Source organism: Aquarana catesbeiana, linkage group LG05 (genome assembly GCF_042186555.1).
Source record: "Aquarana catesbeiana isolate 2022-GZ linkage group LG05, ASM4218655v1, whole genome shotgun sequence".
Taxonomy (NCBI): Eukaryota; Metazoa; Chordata; class Amphibia; order Anura; family Ranidae; genus Aquarana; species Aquarana catesbeiana.
The window spans coordinates 251,006,629-251,026,975 of record NC_133328.1 but is presented as its reverse complement, the minus strand read 5'-3'; the positions used below and the strand labels follow the sequence as shown (position 1 = coordinate 251,026,975).

The 20,347-nt window shown below is 44.3% G+C and overlaps 1 protein-coding gene across 2 annotated transcripts in view; it reads right to left on the bottom strand.

The window, feature by feature from the left end:
* Positions 1 to 20,347, bottom strand: part of PDIA4 (protein disulfide isomerase family A member 4) — a 187,102-nt gene that overhangs the window by 116,541 nt on the left and 50,214 nt on the right. Inside the window, exon 3 of one of the 2 annotated variants that reach the window (XM_073630702.1) lies at positions 10,708 to 10,913. The exons of the other annotated variant lie outside the window; for it this stretch is intronic. Within the exon in view, the coding sequence (XP_073486803.1) occupies positions 10,708 to 10,913 (206 nt within the window). The remainder of the gene's footprint in view (positions 1 to 10,707; positions 10,914 to 20,347) is intronic. 2 annotated transcript variants of the gene reach the window in all.

Below are 20,347 nucleotides of genomic sequence, written 5' to 3'. Positions count from 1 at the left end.
GACAATTTTTTTTTTTTTTTTTTTCACAAAAAACAAACACTTTATTTTGCAAAGAATTGTGGGAAAAAAATGACGACTACAAAAAACTCACCATGCATCTTTCTAAATACCTTGGAATGTCTTCTTTCCAAAAAAGGGGTCATTTGAAGGGTATTTGTACCTTTCTGGCATGTTAGGGTCTCAAGAAATGAGTCAGTAATTCAGGTGTGATCAATTTTCAGATATTGGCACCATAGCTTTTGGACTCTAACTTTCACAAAGACCAAATAAATATCCAATGATTTGGGTTATTTTTACCAAAGATATGTAGCGGTATAAATTTTGGCCAAAATATGAAGAAAAATTACTAATTTGCAAAATTTTATAACAGAAACGAAGAAAAATGCATTTTTTTTTTTTTTTTTTTTTTTTTTTTTACAGATTTTTCAGTCTTTTTTCTTTTATAGCGCAAAAAATAAAGAACCCATCGGTGATTAAATACCACCAAAAGAAAAAACTCTTATTTGTGTGAAAAAAAGAACAAAAATTTCATATACAGTGTTGCATGACTGAGTAATTGTCATTCAAAATGTGAGAGCACCAAAAGCTGAAAATTGGTCTGGTTATTAAGGGGAATTAAGTGCCCAGTGGTCAAGTGGTTAAATGCCCATCAATGTAGCCTTGTCAGTGTCCATCTGCAGCCTTGTCCATCATTGCAGCCTTGCCCGTGTCATTTGCAGACTTGTCAGTTCACTGCCATTTAAAAATGTCGCCTCCGTTCTCGGCGGCTCTCGGTGACTTTCGGCCATTCTCAGCGGCTTTTGGAGGCTTTCGGCAGGACTGCACGCCGAAAATTTTTACCAAAAATATGTAGAAGAATACATATCAGCCTAAACTGAGGAAAAAAAAAAAAATTTTTTATATATTTTTGGGGGATATTTATTATAGCAAAAAGTAAAAAATATTGCGTTCTTTTCAAAATTGTCGCTTTTGTTTATAGCGCAAAAAATAAAAACCACAGAAGTGATCAAATACCAACAAAAGAAAGCTCTATTTGTGGGGGGGGGGGGGGGGGACACGTCAATTTTGTTTGGGTACAACGTCGCACGACCGCGCAATTGTCAGTTAAAGCGACGCAGTGCCGAATCGCAAAAAGTGCTCTGGTCAGGAAGGGGGTAAAATCCTCCGGGGCTGAAGTGGTTAAAAGGACTATACTACCAGAAAAATTATGCTACTACTTTGTTGAATTCCCAATGGTCTTCGAGAGACTTGGACGACTATTCTCACAGAAGAAGGGTTGTCCAGATAGCCCAGTATCGAAATGCTATGAGAGCAAGAGAGCTAGCAATGTGGGCAACATCCAAAGGTGCAGAGGAAAGTCCGAATAGGAGGGCTACAAGCTGGTAGAGGGGCCCGCTGTAATGCGGAGTGCTGGAAAGATGGATATGTGTACTTTGATGTCCACTGAGGACAATAAATTCCCAATTGAGCGAAGCAATGACCAACTTTGTGGATTTTATTTTAGCACTTGTGAGCATGAATGAAGACAGACAGACAGGCCTGGGAATCACACAGATTGTAACAAAATCCATGAAAGCATTCCACAATAGGGAATGGAACAGTGACACTTTGGTGACGGCGCTTCAAGAGAACAAACCCAAGCTTGTAACCCGGAGACACCACCTACTGCAACCAGGCTTCAGGTATTCAAGATCTCCAAAGTGTGCGCAAAGGCAAACAGGTGCTCTGACAAAGAGTTATCTATGCTAGAGCTGCACGAATAATTGTTACAGAATCAAAAAGCATTCTATGTAACAAATGCAGAAAGGTCTCTGCTCACGTCTGACAGCTGGCAAAAAAAAAATCCAGGCAGCCTGCCAAGTTTATCACAACATCAGAGACAAAGAGAAACATTGTAAACATTTTGATCTTACAAAGGAATGAACTTGTGTCTGCAAATGAGGTAAGTTTAACCATTACATTGGTAGACAACCTTTTAAACACAGTGTGTCGAAAAAACGTTTTCAAAGAAATTGAGCGTGCTGATTTTATAACAAAAAAAAAAAAAAAAAGTTAACTCTCAACCATGAAAAAGATTTTTTATAAAGTAAATGCTGTAAACTACTACACTTACGCCTCAGATGAGCCCCAATTCCTGCATCTTCACACCATTCCTGTAAATCTGTCCCATCACTGAACCCCCCCTGATCATTTGCCCCAACACTAAACCCCCCTGCTCATCTGCCCCAACACTGAACCCCCTTTTCATCTCTTTCACCACTGTACCTCCCTGCACATCTGCCCCACCGCTTTATCCTCCCGCTCATCTGCTCCACCGCTGTACCCTCTTCTCATCTATGATATGCGTGATATGCAGAGTGGTGAAAGAAAGCAGAGATGAGACACATCTACCTGTACACTCATCCAACTCTTGTGCTTGTATGTGATGTCACATACAGTGGGGACGGAAAGTATTCAGACCCCCTTAAATTTTTCACTCTGTTATATTGCAGCCATTTGCAAAAATCATTTAAGTTCATTTTTTTTCCTCATTAATGTACACACAGCACCCCATATTGACAGAAAAACACAGAATTGTTGACATTTTTGCAGATTTATTAAAAAAGAAAAAAACTGAAATATCACATGGTCCTAAGTATTCAGACCCTTTACTGTGACACTCATATTTAAACGCAGGTGCTGGCCATTTCTTCTGATCATCCTTGAGATGGTTCTACACCTTAATTTGATTATACTGATTGGACTTGATTAGGAAAGCCACACACCTGTCTATAAGACCTTACAGCTCACAGTGCATGTCAGGGCAAATGAGAATCATGAGGTCAAAAGGAACTGCCTGAAGAGCTCAGAGAAAGAATTGTGGCAAGGCACAGATCTGGCCAAGGTTACAAAAAAATTTCTGCTGCACTTAAGGTTCCTAAGAGCACAGTGGCCTCCATAATCCTTAAATGGAATACGTTTGGGATGACCAGAACCCTTCCTAAAGCTGGCCGTCCAGCCAAACTGAGCTATAGGGGGAGAAGAGCCTTAGCGAGAGAGGTAAAGAAGAACCCAAAGATCACGGTGGCTGAGCTCCAGAGATGCAGTCAGGAGATGGGAGAAAGTTGCAGAAAGTCAACAATCACTGCAGCCCTCCACCAGTCGGGGCTTTATGGCAGAGTGGCCCGACGGAAGCTTCTCCTCAGTGCAAGACACATGAAAGCCCGCATGGAGTTTGCTAAAAACACCCGAAGGACTCCAAGATGGTGAGAAATAAGATTCTTTGGTCTGATACTGGGAGTATGCTATAGGCCCCCTAACCTGAGGGAGGAAGTGGAGACGGATCTCCTATCACAAATTGGATTAGCAGCAAGGATGGGAAGTGTTATCATAATGGGGGATTTTAATTATCCAGACATAGACTGGGCGGAGGGAACCGCGCATTCATTTAAGGCTCGCCAGTTCCTTAGTGTCTTGCAGGACAATTTTATGGGTCAGATGGTAGACGCACCAACTAGAAATAAAACATTACTAGATCTACTGATTACCAACAATACAGACCTGATACCAGATGTGGAAATACGGGGCAATTTAGGTAACAGCGATCACAGGTCAATTAGTTTCAGTATAAATCACACAAATAGGAGACATGAAGGGAACACAAAGACACTGAATTTCAAAAGAGCCAACTTCCCTAAACTACAAACCTTGCTAAAAGGCATAAATTGGGATAAAATATTAGGAACAAAGAATACGGAGGAGAGATGGGTTTGCTTTAAGAGCATATTAAATAAGGGCATTAGCCAATGTATCCCATTGGGTAATAAATTTAAAAGAGCGAACAAACATCCTGGATGGCTTAACTCCAATGTAAAAATGCATATAAAAGCAAAGGAGAAGGCCTTCAAAAAATACAAGGTTGAGGGATCATCCACAGCATTCAGAATTTATAAAGAATGCAATAAGAAATGTAAGGGTGCAATTAGGATGGCTAAGATAGAACATGAAAGACACATAGCGGAGGAGAGCAAAAAAAATCCCAAGAAATTCTTTAAGTATGTAAACAGTAGAAAAGGGAGGACAGACCATATTGGCCCCATAAAGAATGAGGAAGGACATCTGGTTACAAAGGATGGGGAGATGGCAAAGTTATTGAATTTATTCTTCTCCTCAGTCTTCACGAGTGAATCGGGGGGCTTCAGTAACCAAAACTGCAGTGTTTAGCCTCATGACACAACACAGGAAGCACCTACATGGTTAACAGAGGACGGAATTAAAATTAGACTTGAGAAACTTAACATTAATAAATCACCGGGACCAGATGGCTTGCATCCGAGGGTACTTAGGGAACTCAGTCAGGTGATTGCCAGACCGTTGTTCCTAATTTTTACAGACAGTCTATTGACTGGAATGGTACCAGCTGATTGGAGAAAAGCCAATGTAGCACCAATATTTAAAAAGGGCCCAAAAAACATCCCTGGGAATTACAGACCAGTTAGCCTAACATCAATAGTATGTAAACTCTTGGAGGGGATGATAAGGGACTATATACAAGATTTTAGTAATAAGAATGATATCATTAGCAGTAATCAGCATGGATTCATGAAGAATCGTTCTTGCCAAACCAATCTATTAACCTTCTATGAGGAGGTGAGTTGCCATCTAGATAAAGGAAGGCCCGTAGACGTGGTGTATCTGGATTTTGCAAAAGCATTTGACACAGTTCCCCATAAACGTTTACTGTACAAAATAAGGTGCGTTGGCATGGACCATAGGGTGAGTACATGGATTGAAAACTGGCTACAAGGGCGTGTTCAGAGGGTGGTGATAAATGGGGAGTACTCAGAATGGTCAGGGGTGGGTAGTGGGGTGCCCCAGGGTTCTGTGCTGGGACCAATCCTATTTAATTTGTTCATAAACGACCTGGAGGATGGGATAAACAGTTCAATCTCTGTATTTGCAGACGATACTAAGCTAAGCAGGGCAATAACTTCTCCGCAGGATGTGGAAATCTTGCAAAAAGACCTGAACAAATTAATGGGGTGGGCGACTACATGGCAAATGAGGTTCAATGTAGAAAAATGTAAAATAATGCATTTGGGTGGCAAAAATATGAATGCAATCTATACGCTGGGGGGAGAACCTCTGGGGGAATCTAGGATGGAAAAGGACCTGGGGGTCCTAGTAAATGATAGGCTCAGCAATGGCATGCAATGCCAAGCTGCTGCTAATAAAGCAAACAGAATATTGGCATGCATTAAAAGGGGGATCAACTGCAGAGATAAAACGATAATTCTCCCGCTCTACAAGACTCTGGTCCGGCCGCACCTAGAGTATGCGGTCCAGTTCTGGGCACCAGTCCTCAGGAAGGATGTACTGGAAATGGAGCGAGTACAAAGAAGGGCAACAAAGCTAATAAAGGGTCTGGAGGATCTTAGTTATGAGGAAAGGTTGCGAGCACTGAACTTATTCTCTCTGGAGAAGAGACGCTTGAGAGGGGATATGATTTCAATTTACAAATACCGGACTGGTGACCCCACAATAGGGATAAAACTTTTTCGCAGAAGAGAGTTTAATAAGACTCGTGGCCACTCATTAAAATTAGAAGAAAAGAGGTTTAATCTTAAACTACGTAGAGGGTTCTTTACTGTAAGAGCGGCAAGGATGTGGAATTCCCTTCCACAGGCGGTGGTCTCAGCGGGGAGCATTGATAGCTTCAAGAAACTATTAGATAAGCACCTGAATGACCACAACATACAGGGATATACAATGCAATACTGACACATAATCACACACATAGGTTGGACTTGATGGACTTGTGTCTTTTTTCAACCTCACCTACTATGTAACTATGTAACTATGTAACATAGGTTGGACTTGTGTCTTTTTTCAACCTCACCTACTATGTAACTATGTAACTATGTAAGATAGAACTTTTTGGCCTTAATGCTAAGCGGTATGTGTGGAGAAAACCAGGCACTGCTCATAACCTGTCCAATACAGTCCCAACAGTAAAGCATGGTGGTGGCAGCATCATGCTGTGGGGGTGTTTTTCAGCTGCAGGGAGAGGACGACTGGTTGCAATCGAGGGAAAGATGAATGCGGCCAAGTTCAGGGATATCCTGGAAGAAAACCTTCTCCAGAGTGCTCAGGACCTCAGACTGGGCCGAAGGTTTACCTTCCAACAAGACAATGACCCTAAGCACACAGCTAAAATAACGAAGGAGTGGCTTCACAACAACTCCGTGACTGTTCTTGAATGGCCCAGCCAGAGCCCTGACTTAAACCCAATTGAGCATCTCCGGAGAGACCTAAAAATGACTGTCCACCAACGTTTACCATCCAACCTGACAGAACTGGAGAGGATCTGCAAGGGGGAATGGCAGAGGATCCCCAAATGCAGGTGTGAAAAAACTTGTTGCATCTTCCCCAAAAAGACTCATGGCTGTATTAGATCAAAAGGGTGCTTCTACTAAATACTGAGCAAAGGGTCTGAATACTTAGGACCATGTGCGATTTCAGTTTTTCTTTTTTAATAAAGCTGCAAAAATATCAACAATTCTGTGTTTTTCTGTCAATATGGGGTGTTGTGTGTACATTAATGAGGGAAAAAAAATGAACTTAAATGATTTTAGCAAATGGCTGCAATATAACAACAAAGAGTGAAAAATTTAAGGGGGTCTGAATACTTTCCACCCCCACTGTACAAGCATCTGGAATGGATGTGCAATGATGAGCTCAGGTCAGGGGCATTTTTTGAAAGCCAGTGGGCCCGTGTTAGGATCATAAGTTGGGGCACCCCCCAGCTGAGAAAAAGTGCAGAGCTCTGTGCCACAGGAAAAGTTGGGTGTGATTTTCATTTCGCTGAACACTGCCTCTGGCTTAAAAGGGACACAGAGTGCAGGGATTCAGTAGTGACAAAAAAGGTTCAGGAATAATTTCAACAAAGTTCCTAGAAGCTCAACAGTAATTACACAAACTGTCACCTGATTGTGGTTTTCTCCCATCACAGTGAAATTCCTTCTTTCGGAGATTGGTAGTGGCAACCAAGGGATTCATCTTCCGCCAGATGGTGGGTGGGGCTAGCAGGACTGTGATTGGCCACTGCTAAAGGCAATGACAGTCCTCTTCTTCCTGGAAACAGGGACGGGACCGCCCCCCCCCCCCCCCCCCTCCAGCAGAACTGCACCCAATCTCTTCCCCATCACAAAAGCTTACGATTGCAGCTACAGCAAAGTTAGAGAACCAAACAATGTTTCCCCATCTTTTACAATGTGTGGGGGCACAGTGCCTCCCCTTCAGTGCAGGTCTTCCTGGAGCTGCTCTGCTGATGGGGAGGGAGTTGAGTGCCGGCAAAAGAGGCTCCGTGTGCCGCTTGCGGCACCAGGTGCCTCTGGTTTAACAAAAAAAAAAAAAAAACAAAAAAAAAAAAAAAAAAAAGAAGGAGGAACACTGAACATTATACATTTATAACACATTATAAAATATATCTATATATATCTATCTATCTATCCACACACACACTTTTTTTTTCTTAGCAGAGACCGTAGAGAATAAAATGGCGGTCGTTGCAATTTTTTATGTCACACTGTATTTGCGCAGCGGTCTTTCAAACACAATTTCTTTGTATAACGTGAAAGATATTGCGCCGCGAGAATCATGAGAGAATTGTGGTCTTTATACTAAGCAAAAAAAAAAAAAAAAATTGTGATTCTCATTTTAGCCAGAATCGTGCAGCTCTACTTCATGCTGAGGAAGACTTGTCAGCAGTTTTGGTGGACTTAAAGTGCCAGACCTTGCTGGTAGAAGAAAAAACAGCCTTAGGAAGCTTCGATGTTAAGTCCTAGAGCAGGGCTTAAAATTTCAAGTCCTGAGATACTAGCCAGGTCTTGAGTTACCACCAGTTGCCACCAGTTGCCCCACCCAACCCCTACCCTGCCCCACTCATTAACATGCCCTCATGAAAGAGCATAGATAATATTTTATTTTTGTAGCTTGGTTCTGCATAAAACATTAACAACTTCTTTATCAGTGCCCATGAACGCAGCTCATCAGTGCCGCCTCACTCAGGAGAGCCGGCCACATCACACAGAGGATCTCTCGCCAAGACACAGCTTGGATCTGAAATGCTGGCTGCTGTCAAAGTCCCGCCTCATGGACTGGCTCCTATGATAGATGTCACACTACAATTTCCCAGCACTAAACCAGTGTGCTGTCCATCATAGGAGCCAGTGCAGGAAGCAGGACTTTGACACAGCTTGAAACGGCGGCTGCTACAGAGATGGAGTGGCCCTCTCTGTGGGACCCGGCCGGCTCTCTTCTCACCTCCCCACATTCTCCTGGCCGATCGCTGGAAGGAGAATCGGCTCCCATTCAACCCCTCCTGATGGTGGCTCCTTATGTGCCCTCAGCTTATTTCCACCCGCTAAATGCTAGTGGAAATGTTGAGGGCTGTCTTAGAGTGTATGGTTGTGAAAGGAGTGCTTCTGAGAATGCAAAGCTAGAGATGGCTTACTTCTAAAGCTGAGAAGATGGGCACTGGTGAAATCCTTGGTGATCCTATGCAAAAGCAGCTCTGAAAAGACTCCATCAAAAAGGGCATGCAGAGCAATTGCTTCTTGCAGTAAAGTTCAACAGTCTAGCATTATAAAGCATCTGGTGCACATGCACAGATAAAAGACTTTATGTTAAAAGCAAAGACATGCATCAGTCTCCAGTACCTCATCACCAACAATCTGCTGGTCTGTGCTAGCATCAACCAATTTCCACTTAAGGGAGTTAGACTAATCAGTATGGGTTTGAGACAACAAACCCACGACCAGGAGCAAAGCAGTACTAAACACCATGACCAGACACCGGAAACCATGGCCCTGGAAAGAGCTTCCATTTTTGCCCTGAAAGAAGGAGCATCCTCCAACTTTAAGCAAGAAATGGTTGGACGAACCACACAGACTATTTATATCACCAGTTGAGTGGGTGAAGAGACACACAATGTTTAGGGGGAGCAAAACCTTTCAGGACGCTTCCAGTCCTGAAGGAAAGGGCTTTGGCCTCAGATTAAGAGCTAGTAGGAGTGACAGGCTGATCCTCCAGCTCCAGGACAGGAAAAAAAAAAAAATCTTTGCTGTAAGGGGCAAGGAGGCAGCTACACCCACTGGAGAAGAGGCCAACATAAACACTAAGGGATAAATTGGATTTACAGCTACGGCGGTCCCCATTATGAAGGGATGCGCTACATGAAGAACCCCTTACTGGGCTGTGCACTGAATCAGCTGCAACTGCAGTAAGATGTGTTAGTTTGTGGCCTGCAATCACTTTGGTTTTCCAGTGTCCAATCCTCCTGTTGGCAACATTATAGCCGAAAAGTTAAATTATTTTGTCCAGCAACGGAAAAAAGATGTTGTTAGGTGTTATGAAGAGCTGATACATTAGTAAAGGTTTCCTTCCTCAGTCAAGCAAACATTACCACATTAATGAGCAATGCCTCCTCTTGTCAATTTATCACATAACGGGCAAGTATTAACGGTTAAAAATTTAGACCCAATAGTCAAGTAGGAAAGCTGCACGATTCTGGCTAAAAAGAGCATCACAATTTTTTTGTTTAGAATAAAAAATCATGACTCTCGCAGCATAACATCTTTCACATTATACAAAAAAAAAATACTGATTTTAACTTGTAAGCAACAAGCGTCAGAAAAAGGTTTAGTCTTTAAAGCGGAGTTCCGGACAAAATATGCCTTTTAAAGATAAAAATACCCTAGAATACTCATGCCTCTTGCAATGTAACAAAAGAATTATGTAAACTATGCCCAGTTTTCTTTTTTTTGCAGCATAGGTTTTCTTACTTTCAAGTTCCTGCACAGCATGGCCATCTCCAATGTGGGCATCTGAAGCCGCAGTGTCCTTCCTGGATTCTGTGCATGCTGGCTACCCAGCATGCACCTGCCGATCTTGTGTATGTGCAGTGCGATGCAATCTTGGTCAGTTCCAGTAACTTAACATGGTCTTCTATGGGAAATCTAGGTCAGCTTGACATGGTACTGGAGCTGTGCCATGTCAAGCTGACCAAGATTTCTCCATAGACGCCAATGTTAGTTGGTACGAGAGCAGTGCCATGTCAAGCTGACCAAGATCTCCCAGGAGCCAATGCAAATGACATTCGGCGCCGCGGCCTCTAAAGGCGGAAGTTAAATTAGACATAAATCAAGTAAGTGAACAGAAAAAAATAAAATTGCCAATTAATTGTAAGGATGCACATTAGTGCTGCATGGTGAGGAGTGAAAAATGTGGGTGGTACTCCACTTTAAGTGGTTAAACTGGCCTCATTTACAGACTGAAGTTCATTCCTTTGATTCAAGAATTAAATGTTACTTATAGTTATCTCCGATGTTGAGATAAACTTGGCAGGCTGGATTTTTAATTTTTTTTTTGACAGCTGTCAGAAGTGAGCAGAGAACCCTGCACTTGTTACATAGAAACGAGAAATGCGGTTTTAAGATCAGGTGGCGGGGGGTAGAATTGTGATTTTGATTCTTTAACGATTGATTGTGCCACTCTAGCAAGTAGCTTTTCTGTTGTCACAACACAAAAAACAAAAGAATATTAAAATCATTTATAGAAGAAAAAAAAAAAAAAAAAAAAAAAAAGGAAGAAGGAGGGTGGTCTGTGGATGAAGGGTTGTCCCAAGCTTTTAAAATCAGTTACATGTTAGACTGATGTTTTTCTTACCTTTTTCTGTTCGAGGACCATCATAGTCAACAGGCTGGCCTTTCTTTAGGATTTTAATTGTAGGATAGCCACTAATGTCATATTTTTCAGCAACCTTTGACGCTACAGTCGCATCAATTTTTGCAACTGGTATCTGTGGATCATTGTCCTTTAGTGTCTTTGCAATTTTTTCATATTCAGGAGCAAACTGCTTGCAGTGACCACACCTAAGAAATATAAACCATTAGTATATTTTGTTTCCTTTTTAACAAGGAGATACTTGAGTCTTTTGCAAAGCTGAAAAAAAGGTCCATAAAACAAAACAAAAACAAAAAGGAAGAGAACACGAATACCTCTCCTATGAATACACCATTCCAATCAGTTAAGTAATTGGAGGCTGGCGTTTTCTGTGAAGTGATGTCCACTTATGGGAATTTTTCCATAGTGAAAGTGGAATCATCTCAGCTGGTTAAGTGATATACAAAAAATAAATAATAAATAAAAAGAAATTGGGGAAACCTTAAGCCCTCGTTCACACCGGGCAGATTTGCCAAACCGGAGCCTATTGCTGGCAACGTCCAAATTGGTGCGACGCCGACTTTGAGGCACCACACCGATTCCCAAAAGTAGTTCCTGTACTACTTTTAGCGACTTTGGGGGCGATTTTAATAGACATCTGTGCATGAATCCGCACAAATGTCTCTCAAATCACCCCCAAAGTCGGACTCAAATGCCAGTTTGAAATCATGCGAGTTCAGCTGAACGCGCACGGTTTCAAACCTGCATTCAGTGTGAACCTAGGATAAGGCTGGGTTCACACAGATACATCGCATGTCATTTGTACAGTAATCACACTGAATTCCTGTACAAATGACATGCAAATTCAGTGTGATGCGAATTCAGCCATACATTATGTACAGCGAGGGAAAAAAGTATTTGATCCCCTGCTGATTTTGTACGTTTGCCCACTGACAAAGAAATGATTAGTCTATAAATTTTAATGGAAGGTTTATTTTTAACAATGAGCAACAGAATAACAAAAAATCCAGAAAAACACATTTCAAAAAAGTTATAAATTGATTTGCATTTTAACGAGTGAAATAAGTATTTGATCCCCTATCAATCAGCAATATTTCTGGCTCCCAGGTGTCTTCTATACAGGTAACGAGCTGAGATTAAGATCATTCTCTTAAAAGGGAGTGCTCCTAATCTCAGCTTGTTACCTGTAAAAAAAAAAAAAAAAAAAAAAAGACACCTGTCCACAGAAGCAAACAGATTCCAATCTCTCCACCATGGCCAAGACCAAAGGGCTGTCCAAGGATGTCAGGGACAAGGCTGGAATGAGCTACAAGACCATCGCCAAGCAGCTTGATGAGAGGGTGATAACAGTTGGTGTGATTATTCGTAAATGGAAAAACCATAGTCACCAACAGTTGGTAAAGCTATGCTGTGAAGGACTGAAATCCTGCAGCGCCAGCAAGCTCCCCCTGCTCAAGAAAGCACATGTACAGGCCCCTCTGAAGTTTGCTAACGAACATCATAGAAAGCAACTCAACTTGCAGTGTTCTGAGGAGGAGGAATCCTGCCTATGACCCCAAGAACACCATCCCCATCGTCAAACATGGAGGTGGAAACATTGTGCTTTGGGGGGGGGGTTTCTGCCAAGGGGACAGGACAACTTCACCTCATCGAAGAGGCGATGGACGGGGCCATGCGCCGTCAAATCTTGGGCAAGACCCTCCTTCCCTCAGCCAGGGCATTAAAAATGGGTCGTGGATGGGTATTCCAGCAGGACAATGACCAAAAACAAAGGAGTGGCTCAAGAAGAAGCACATTAAAAAAAAGGTCCTGGAGTGGCCTAGCCAGATCTTTGAAATAAGACCGATAAAGCTGAGACATGGCCTTTAATAGTACTCAAGGCCAATTTCATTTCTACCTCTAATTGTAGAAAGGCAAGAATTCTGCCTATGATATATCTCCGAGGGTGCCAACCCTTGGAATCAGACCAGAAAAAAACATAAGCCCTCCAGACTCTATAATATATAGTTCTGGAAGCTGGCTTCCTTGCATTAATCAGGGTAGAGATAACTGACCCGGAGAGCCCACATTTCTTCACAATGTGGGATTCAATAGCCAAGCCATTACATTTAGAGACCGTAAGGTAGGATGGAATATCGGTCCCTGTGAGAGCAGATCTGGCCTTAGTGGGAGGGACCATGGGCCCTCCACTGCCATCTTTACAATTTCTGCATACCATGACCTGATGGGCCATGCTGGTGCCACCAGAATTACTGGCTTTCTTTCCAGCTTGAGCCTGCAAAGAAATCGAGGCAGAAACTGAAGGGGGGGGGGGGGAATAGATATTAGATTAGTGAGAACTGATCCCACAGGGTCACCAACGCATTCGTTCCCATGCGAGTGAATCCCTTGTTCTGGCCACAAAGTTGACTAACTTCATGTTGAACCTGGACGCTAGAAGATCTACGTCTGGAGTCCCCCATCTTTGGCAAACAGCCCGAAATATGTCGGGGTAAAGAGACCATTCCCCTGGGAATAACTGCTGGCAACTTAAGTAGTCCGCCTGCCAATTCTCTACTCCCGGAATGAAGACTGCCGATAGTCACGGAACATTCCTTTCTGCCCAAGTTAGAATATGGTTCACCTCTCTCTGCACTGAGAGACTCTTGGTGCCCCCTTGGTGATTGATATAGGTCACAGCTGTAGCATTGTCGGATTGGATCCTGACAAGACAATCCCGTAACCTGAAAGTCCAAGCCTTTAGAGCCAGACGCACTGCCCGAATCTCTAAGATATTGATGAGCAAGGTTCTTTCGGCTCTTGACCACTGTCCCTGGACAGTTGTCTTTTCTAGTATTGCTCCCCAGCCTCAAAGGCTGGCATCTGTCCTTACCACTTTCCAGATAACTGGTCTGAAGGATTTTCCTTTCAGCAGATTCAGCAGAGTTAGTAACCACCAATTGAGGCTTTGTGACACCCTTGGGGACAGCCGCATTGGCAAGTCTAAAGCTTGAATCGTTTTGTTCCAAGTGGACAGAATACTGTTTTGCAACATTGTTGAATGGAACTGGGCATGGCCAACGGCTTTGAATGAAGCCACCATGGTTCCTAGTAACCTCATGCAAAGGCGACTGGAGGGATCACCTTTTGAACTGACCATCCGCACCAGCTCTTTTATGGAGTTGATCTTTGCCTGAGACAAGAACACCTTTTCCTGGGCTGTGTATATGATCAGACCCAAGTACTCCAGTTTTTTTAGCGGTATTAAAGGAAGATTTCTCTAGGTTGAGAATCCAACCCAAACTTTCCAGGTAACTGGTTGTAATGCGTACGCTTTGCACCAAACGATCCACCGACTGGTCTATTAGCAATAGATTGTCTAGGTACGCTATGACTGTTATGCCCTGTGCCCTTAACCTGGCTAGAGGTGGGGCCAGCACTATTGTGAACACCCGGGGTGCTGTGGCTAGCCCGAAGGGCAGGGCTACAAACTGGAAATGCTGCTGTTCTACCTCGAACTGCAGAAACTTTTGGAGAGCGGGAAATATAGGGACATACAGATATGCATCCCTGATGTCGATTGATGCCAGAAGTTCTCCTGCTAGAAGGATAGAAACTACTGACCTAATCGTCTCCATGCAAAAGGAGCAGATCTTCAGGAACCAATTTAGATTTTTTAAATCTAGAATGGGTCTGACATCTCCATTTGGTTTTGGTACCATAAAGGATTTGAATAAAACCCCAGACCTTGCTCTTTTGTGGGGATCTGTATGATCACCCCTTAAGATATTAATCGGTCTAGTGCCTGAAACAGATTGTCTTTTCTCTGTATCTTTGGGAACGCTTAACCTCAGGAAACGAGACAGTGGAAAGTCCCGAAATTCCATCTTGTACCCCAGCGTTACCGTGGAGATGACCCATCTGTCCTGAATTTCCTCTTGCCAGACTTCTGAAAACTGTAGGGGGGGGGGGGGGGTTGCCTCTTCATGATGAGGCTTTAGGTTTCCGACCCTAGGACTTTTGAGCCTGGGTCTGACCCTGAGGTTTTCCTATAGAGTCTGACGGCGGAGGCCATCGCTACTGCCTAGAGGCAGAAGCCCCTGGCGCAGGGGAAAGAGCCCGTTTAACCGCTTCCCGACCACCTTACGCAGCAAATGCGGCAGAAAGGCACGTACAGGCAGATTAACGCACCTGTACGTTGCCCTTTAAGGAGGCGGCTTGTAGGCGCGCGCAACTCTGAGTGAGATCGCGGGTCCCGCAGACTCGAAGTCCGCGGGGATACCCGTGATCGTCTCACGGGGTGGGGGGTTTGGGGTGGGAAGAGATTGAAGAAGGGAAAAAAAAATATTATAATATAAATACCACCAAAAGAAAGCTCTATTTGTGGGAGGAAAAAAAGGCCATCAATTTTGTTTGGGAGCCAAGTCGCACAATTGTCAGTTAAAGCGATGCTGTGCCGAATCGCAAAAAAGTGCTCTGGTCTTTGGCCAGCCAAATGGTCCGGGGTTTAAGTGGTCAAATGAGGGGTATTCATACTTTTTTTTTTTTTTTTTTTTTTTACCAGTCAAAGAGTACTTTTCCCACTAGAAATCGTTTGGATAGATTTGTCCAAATCTTCTCCAAATAGTTGCTCCCCATGAAAAGGGAACCCAGTTAGGAGGGTTTTACATGGTGCTTCGGCTGACCATTTTTTTTAACCACAGGATTCTACGCATATGTACAAGCATAAGGCGAGACACCTGGTGAATAGATTGTGAGGCTGAAAAAGGTTCATCCACCGTTGTTTCCTCCACAGGAGGAATCATCGGTTTGTTTTTCCTCCTGATCGACTGAGGGAAACACCTCATCCTGAGCCCACTGTTCCCCTTGCAAAGGTTCTGAAGTGGGGGAGGGGGATCTAGCACGCTTCCTATCCATTTGAATGGAGGATGCGATTAAAGCCGCTAATCTTCCTTCCAGACCCTGCAGGGTGGAGGAAAGGACATCTTCAGTCACGTATACAGGGGATGAGATGTGAGAAGCAGTTACACCATCAATTTGTTCCAATGGCTCACTATGGCTTCCTCTGAAGTCACGTGACATGACGATATGACGTGACAAACAGGAGACGAGCTCGGCGCTCGTAGTTGCCACACACTGCAGCATTGTTTTAAATAGGAGAGAGGCACGGGGACAAATTCCAGTTTCCAGGTACGGGGACAGATTCCAGATTGGTGATAACCCTGGAGGCATACAAGCTCGGCGCTCGTAGATTGATGCCCACACTCACTTCATGAAAGTGAGTGCAACCCCCCCTCCCCCGTGTGTGTCTTGCCCCCCCTCCACTGTGGTCGTCGCAGAGTTATTTTACATGCTGTATATTTTTTATATTTTGCTTGGCATGTTCATCATTGTCACTACCTTATACACGGAACGTCTACACCTGCGGGTCATTTGCAACACAGGCTGTACACCTTACAGCTGTAAGGTAAGCGGCTTGCAAACACGGAGGTGTCCTCACTGAAGATCCCCCTTCCCTTCACGATTGGAATTGTTTTGTGTTTCTCATCACGAGTTTTTTTTTTTTTTTTTGGACTGGATGATAGAACTATTATTTCATGTTTGTCCTAGGGATTTGTCACTTGTAGTCCACCAGGATTTAGCACGTTTTTGCTAATGGGGCACTAGCCCACATGTATTTTTCTTGCATTATATATTTTTTTGCATTGTGTCATTATTTATCCTATTTGTGTTAGTATATGCAGTTTTGTTTTGCTATATTCAAGCAGTCACTGCTTCACAATTACCTTTATATATTAGGCTTTGTCTGCCCATAACATTATAGTCCTGTTGATCAGCTACGTTGCACTGCACTGCATCCTCACCATGTTCTTTTAGCATGTAGGATCTATTCATGCATTGGCCCGTTTCTTTTTTAGTTCACTTTGCCACTTTAGTCATCTTTGTAGCTCCCCCCCCCCCCCCTTCATCACAGCGCAACTACCATCTTCCCCCATTTTTGTCACTATGGCTTGCCATAACTGGTAATTCAGGCGAGGATTACAGCGTGGAAATGCGACTCGAGATCCTAGCACCTGGGGGTGAAACCTTTAGTACTTTTTTGCTCTTTGTGGTGTCTTTTTTGGTAGACATAGTCCTAAGCACAAAAACAGAGGCACTATGCAATTACACTTAATCGCTGAATATAGTCATGACAAATAAAGCTGCTATAAAGTTTAGCCTAGTGCTGGGAACAAAGTGTCCTTCCTGTATCAGGCATGCCAGCTTGCAACCCTCACGTGTCCCACAGCTCCTGTGTCCCTGTGTGCAGGCTGTTGTTTCCTCCTCGTCAGCCGAGGAGAGACTGTTACAGCTGTAGTTTTATCTGTTTTTTGCCTGCCATGCGTCCTAGCGGACGTTCACAGCACCGCGTTTAGGCCCACTCCAAAAAAAATTCCGTCCCCCTCTTTTCATTTAAAAAAGTTCCTGCGCTGCACTTTCGGGTCTACAGACCCAACACGAGGGGGGAGGGCAGAGACCCGTTTAGCAGCAGGCACACAACAACAGTAACAGCCGTCAACAGTAACAATAGTTAACAATATTAGCAGTACCAGTGGGACCCTCTGCACCCCCCGCGGCGGGGGGGGTGGGTAATGTGAGGGGGGAACACCGCTGATGTCCCCCTAATCCTCTGGTTCCTTTAGGGGGGAGAAAGATAACATTTGGCAGATTTCTTTTATCTGAGAGGAATCCCCCTGCACACGCTGCTGCGGCCACACAGACTGACTGAGCTTTACAGTGAAGGCAACAGAGTAAAGGTATGTGCATAGACTCCCTCTAGTGGAGAATTTGGCATGACAACATTTTTTCCCAAATAGAATACATAGGCGCTTTTAGTACCCAAGTTTCTTCCCTTACCTTATCCCCGCCGCAGGATTTGCTGAATTAACAGACAATCCAACCTTCACCCACCACAGCGGGCTGCGTTTAGCAAACCTTCAAGAACCGGGTCCCTAGATATCGGGGTTCCAACTCCCTTGGACCTGTAAAAGCACCCCACCAGGAAAGCTTTAGGTAATGTAGCAAGACCTAAGCCCTGGGGTCCAGCCCTACAAAGAGAGGCGTTACAGGCAAAAACCTTGTGCTTCGGCTACGAGGCCCCAGGTACAATCCACTTAGGCCTCAGTGGCACTTTGGATGGACCTCGTCTATGGAGGCTATTTAAATCCAGCATGGATCCGTCCTGGAGCTCCTCAGAGCACATCCTCACTCGTGACCAACACCTTAGGCACTGGCGAAAAAACTGATGTGCTCCTGGAAGGAGGAAGGGTTATATAGGGAGTGAACTTCCTGGATTGGGTATACCATTGTCCATCACCTGAAGGTGGCCTATAACCCATTAAGTAATTACTTAAGGATCTGTGTCCCATGATGTATGATAAAGAAAGGAGGTTGTCCAGATATGTGAGGCCATGGTGAAAGTGTCCAGGCTTTAAAGGAATGACTGCAATGTTTCCTGGGAAGTGGGTGGAGCTGCGCTCTCTCCAGGTGCTGTCCTGAAAGACCAGGTGAGAAAACTGGCTAAAAGACAATTCGGAGAGCAGTGGTTAATAAGTCTCACTCTGAATGCTCTAAGGTCATCAGTGATGTACCCCAAGGTTCAGTGTTGGGACCCTTACTTTTTAATACCTTTATAAATGATATAAGGTCTGGGATTAAAAGTACCATTTCAGTCTTTGCAGATGACTATGCAGTGGAATAACGTCCTTACAGGACGTTATTGTTGCGGGGCATGGTATGGAGAGAAGACGCGCTATGTGAGCGTGCGGAGGCTTCCGGGCTCTAAGAGACACGAGCAGCAGTGAGTCACGGCGGTAGCCCTCCACCCGCCTTTCCTGGATATCGCAGCTTAGTATGGTGACACGCCGGCGTACTGCCTCACAGCCCCCTAGCAAAGGGAAGCCGCAGATAGGCGGTTTGAGAGCCTGTCCCCACAGAGTACGGCCCAAGGAAGGACAGCCCGCAAAATGTCCGAGCATGACAAGACAAAGTGTGGCGGACGAAGGTATGAGAGGGATACATCATTGAATGGCCAGGGTCCTCCGGGGTTTCGGCCAGAGGAGCCTAGTAATGGCGGAGGACATTGCAGTGTGTGGACCTGGGATGGTGGAGCGGGATGCCTTGTTTGCAAGGGGTGACCATTCGGCTGTTGGGAAGAACCCCAAGATCCCCAGTGTGCAGGCAATAAGCTCAACAGAGAACTATGGGGGCAGGATATGGAGCAGGACATTCCGGTAGGAGGAAGCAGAGTGGAGAGGCCTGGGGATCTCACTGTGGAGAATGTTCAGGGGGGCTTACTGAGGGTGAGCCACCTGGTTAGCACTCGATGTCTGCTAGTCAGGGACTGGCTCTGGGAGGAGATGGTGACAGAGAAACACAGATACAGCAATCTATCCCCCTGACCCAAATCCCCCCTAGATCAAGTGATATCTCAAACGGAGGTATTAAGGATGGACTTGGATAGAGAACACCTGAGAGCCCTCCCTACTAAAATGGACATACAATCACTTATTGCTGCTGTTGAACTATCATGTAAGCAAATGGTTGATGGGCTCAGGGAGGACACAATGGCATTGGCGAATAGAGTGGAGGAGATGGAAACAAGTCAAGATGATATTAAGCAGGCGGTGGTCGATACTCAAGAGGCAGTAAAACCTCATGAAGAAATTGTAAATTCCTTATTAGATCAAATGTACGACCAGGAAAACAGACCGCAGGCAGAATATCCCCATACGGGGGTTAGCTGAGGTAAAAGGGGCCCCGGATTTACTTCAAACGGTGACTGGTTTGTTTCGTCAGGTTTTAGGGTCCCTGGCACCAGATGTGATTGCAATAGATAGAGTACACCGATCTCTATCTTATACCCCTCAGAGTGTGGATAGACCCCGAGATGTCATATGCAAATTGCACAAAATTACAACGAAAGAGGCAATTATGAAAGCAGCCCATAATAACCCCATGATAGAGTATGAAGGATGTCAGATGTCTCTATCCCAGACTTAACATACCGCACACTTATGCAACGCCAGACTGTTCAACCCTTATTAGAAGCTATGCGGGCTGTTGACGTGAAATATCGGTGGGGTTTCCCCTCTCGTATAATGGCCACCCAAAATGGAAAGACAGCGGCCCTTAGATCTAAAGATGACTTATAAAATTTTTCAGAAATTAGGCCTTCCTTTAGTTGACTTTCCAGACCGGAGAATGAACAGTATTAAATCTCCCTTGCAACGCCCGGAGCAGTGGAGCCAAATACCAATTAGAGGCCGAGGGTGGAAGATAAATAAAGAAGGACAAAGCTCGACTGCAAATGGGCATATTTGAAAGTTGAACTGGGTCTAATTAAGAGGAAAATTGGCTATAAGAGGATCGGTGATAGGGATGAAGATATTAAAGCGGGGGTTCACCCACACCGCAAAAAAAAAAAAAAAAAAAAAAAAAAAAATTAAAAGCCAGCAGCTACAAATACTGCAGCTGCTGACTTTTAATACATGCCCACTCACCTGTCCCAGGTCCAGCGATGTCGGCAGGGGACGCCGAGAACCCGCTCGGTTCTCGGCAGCTGCCGCCGCCATCCTAGGTGAGGGAATCAGGAAATGAAGCG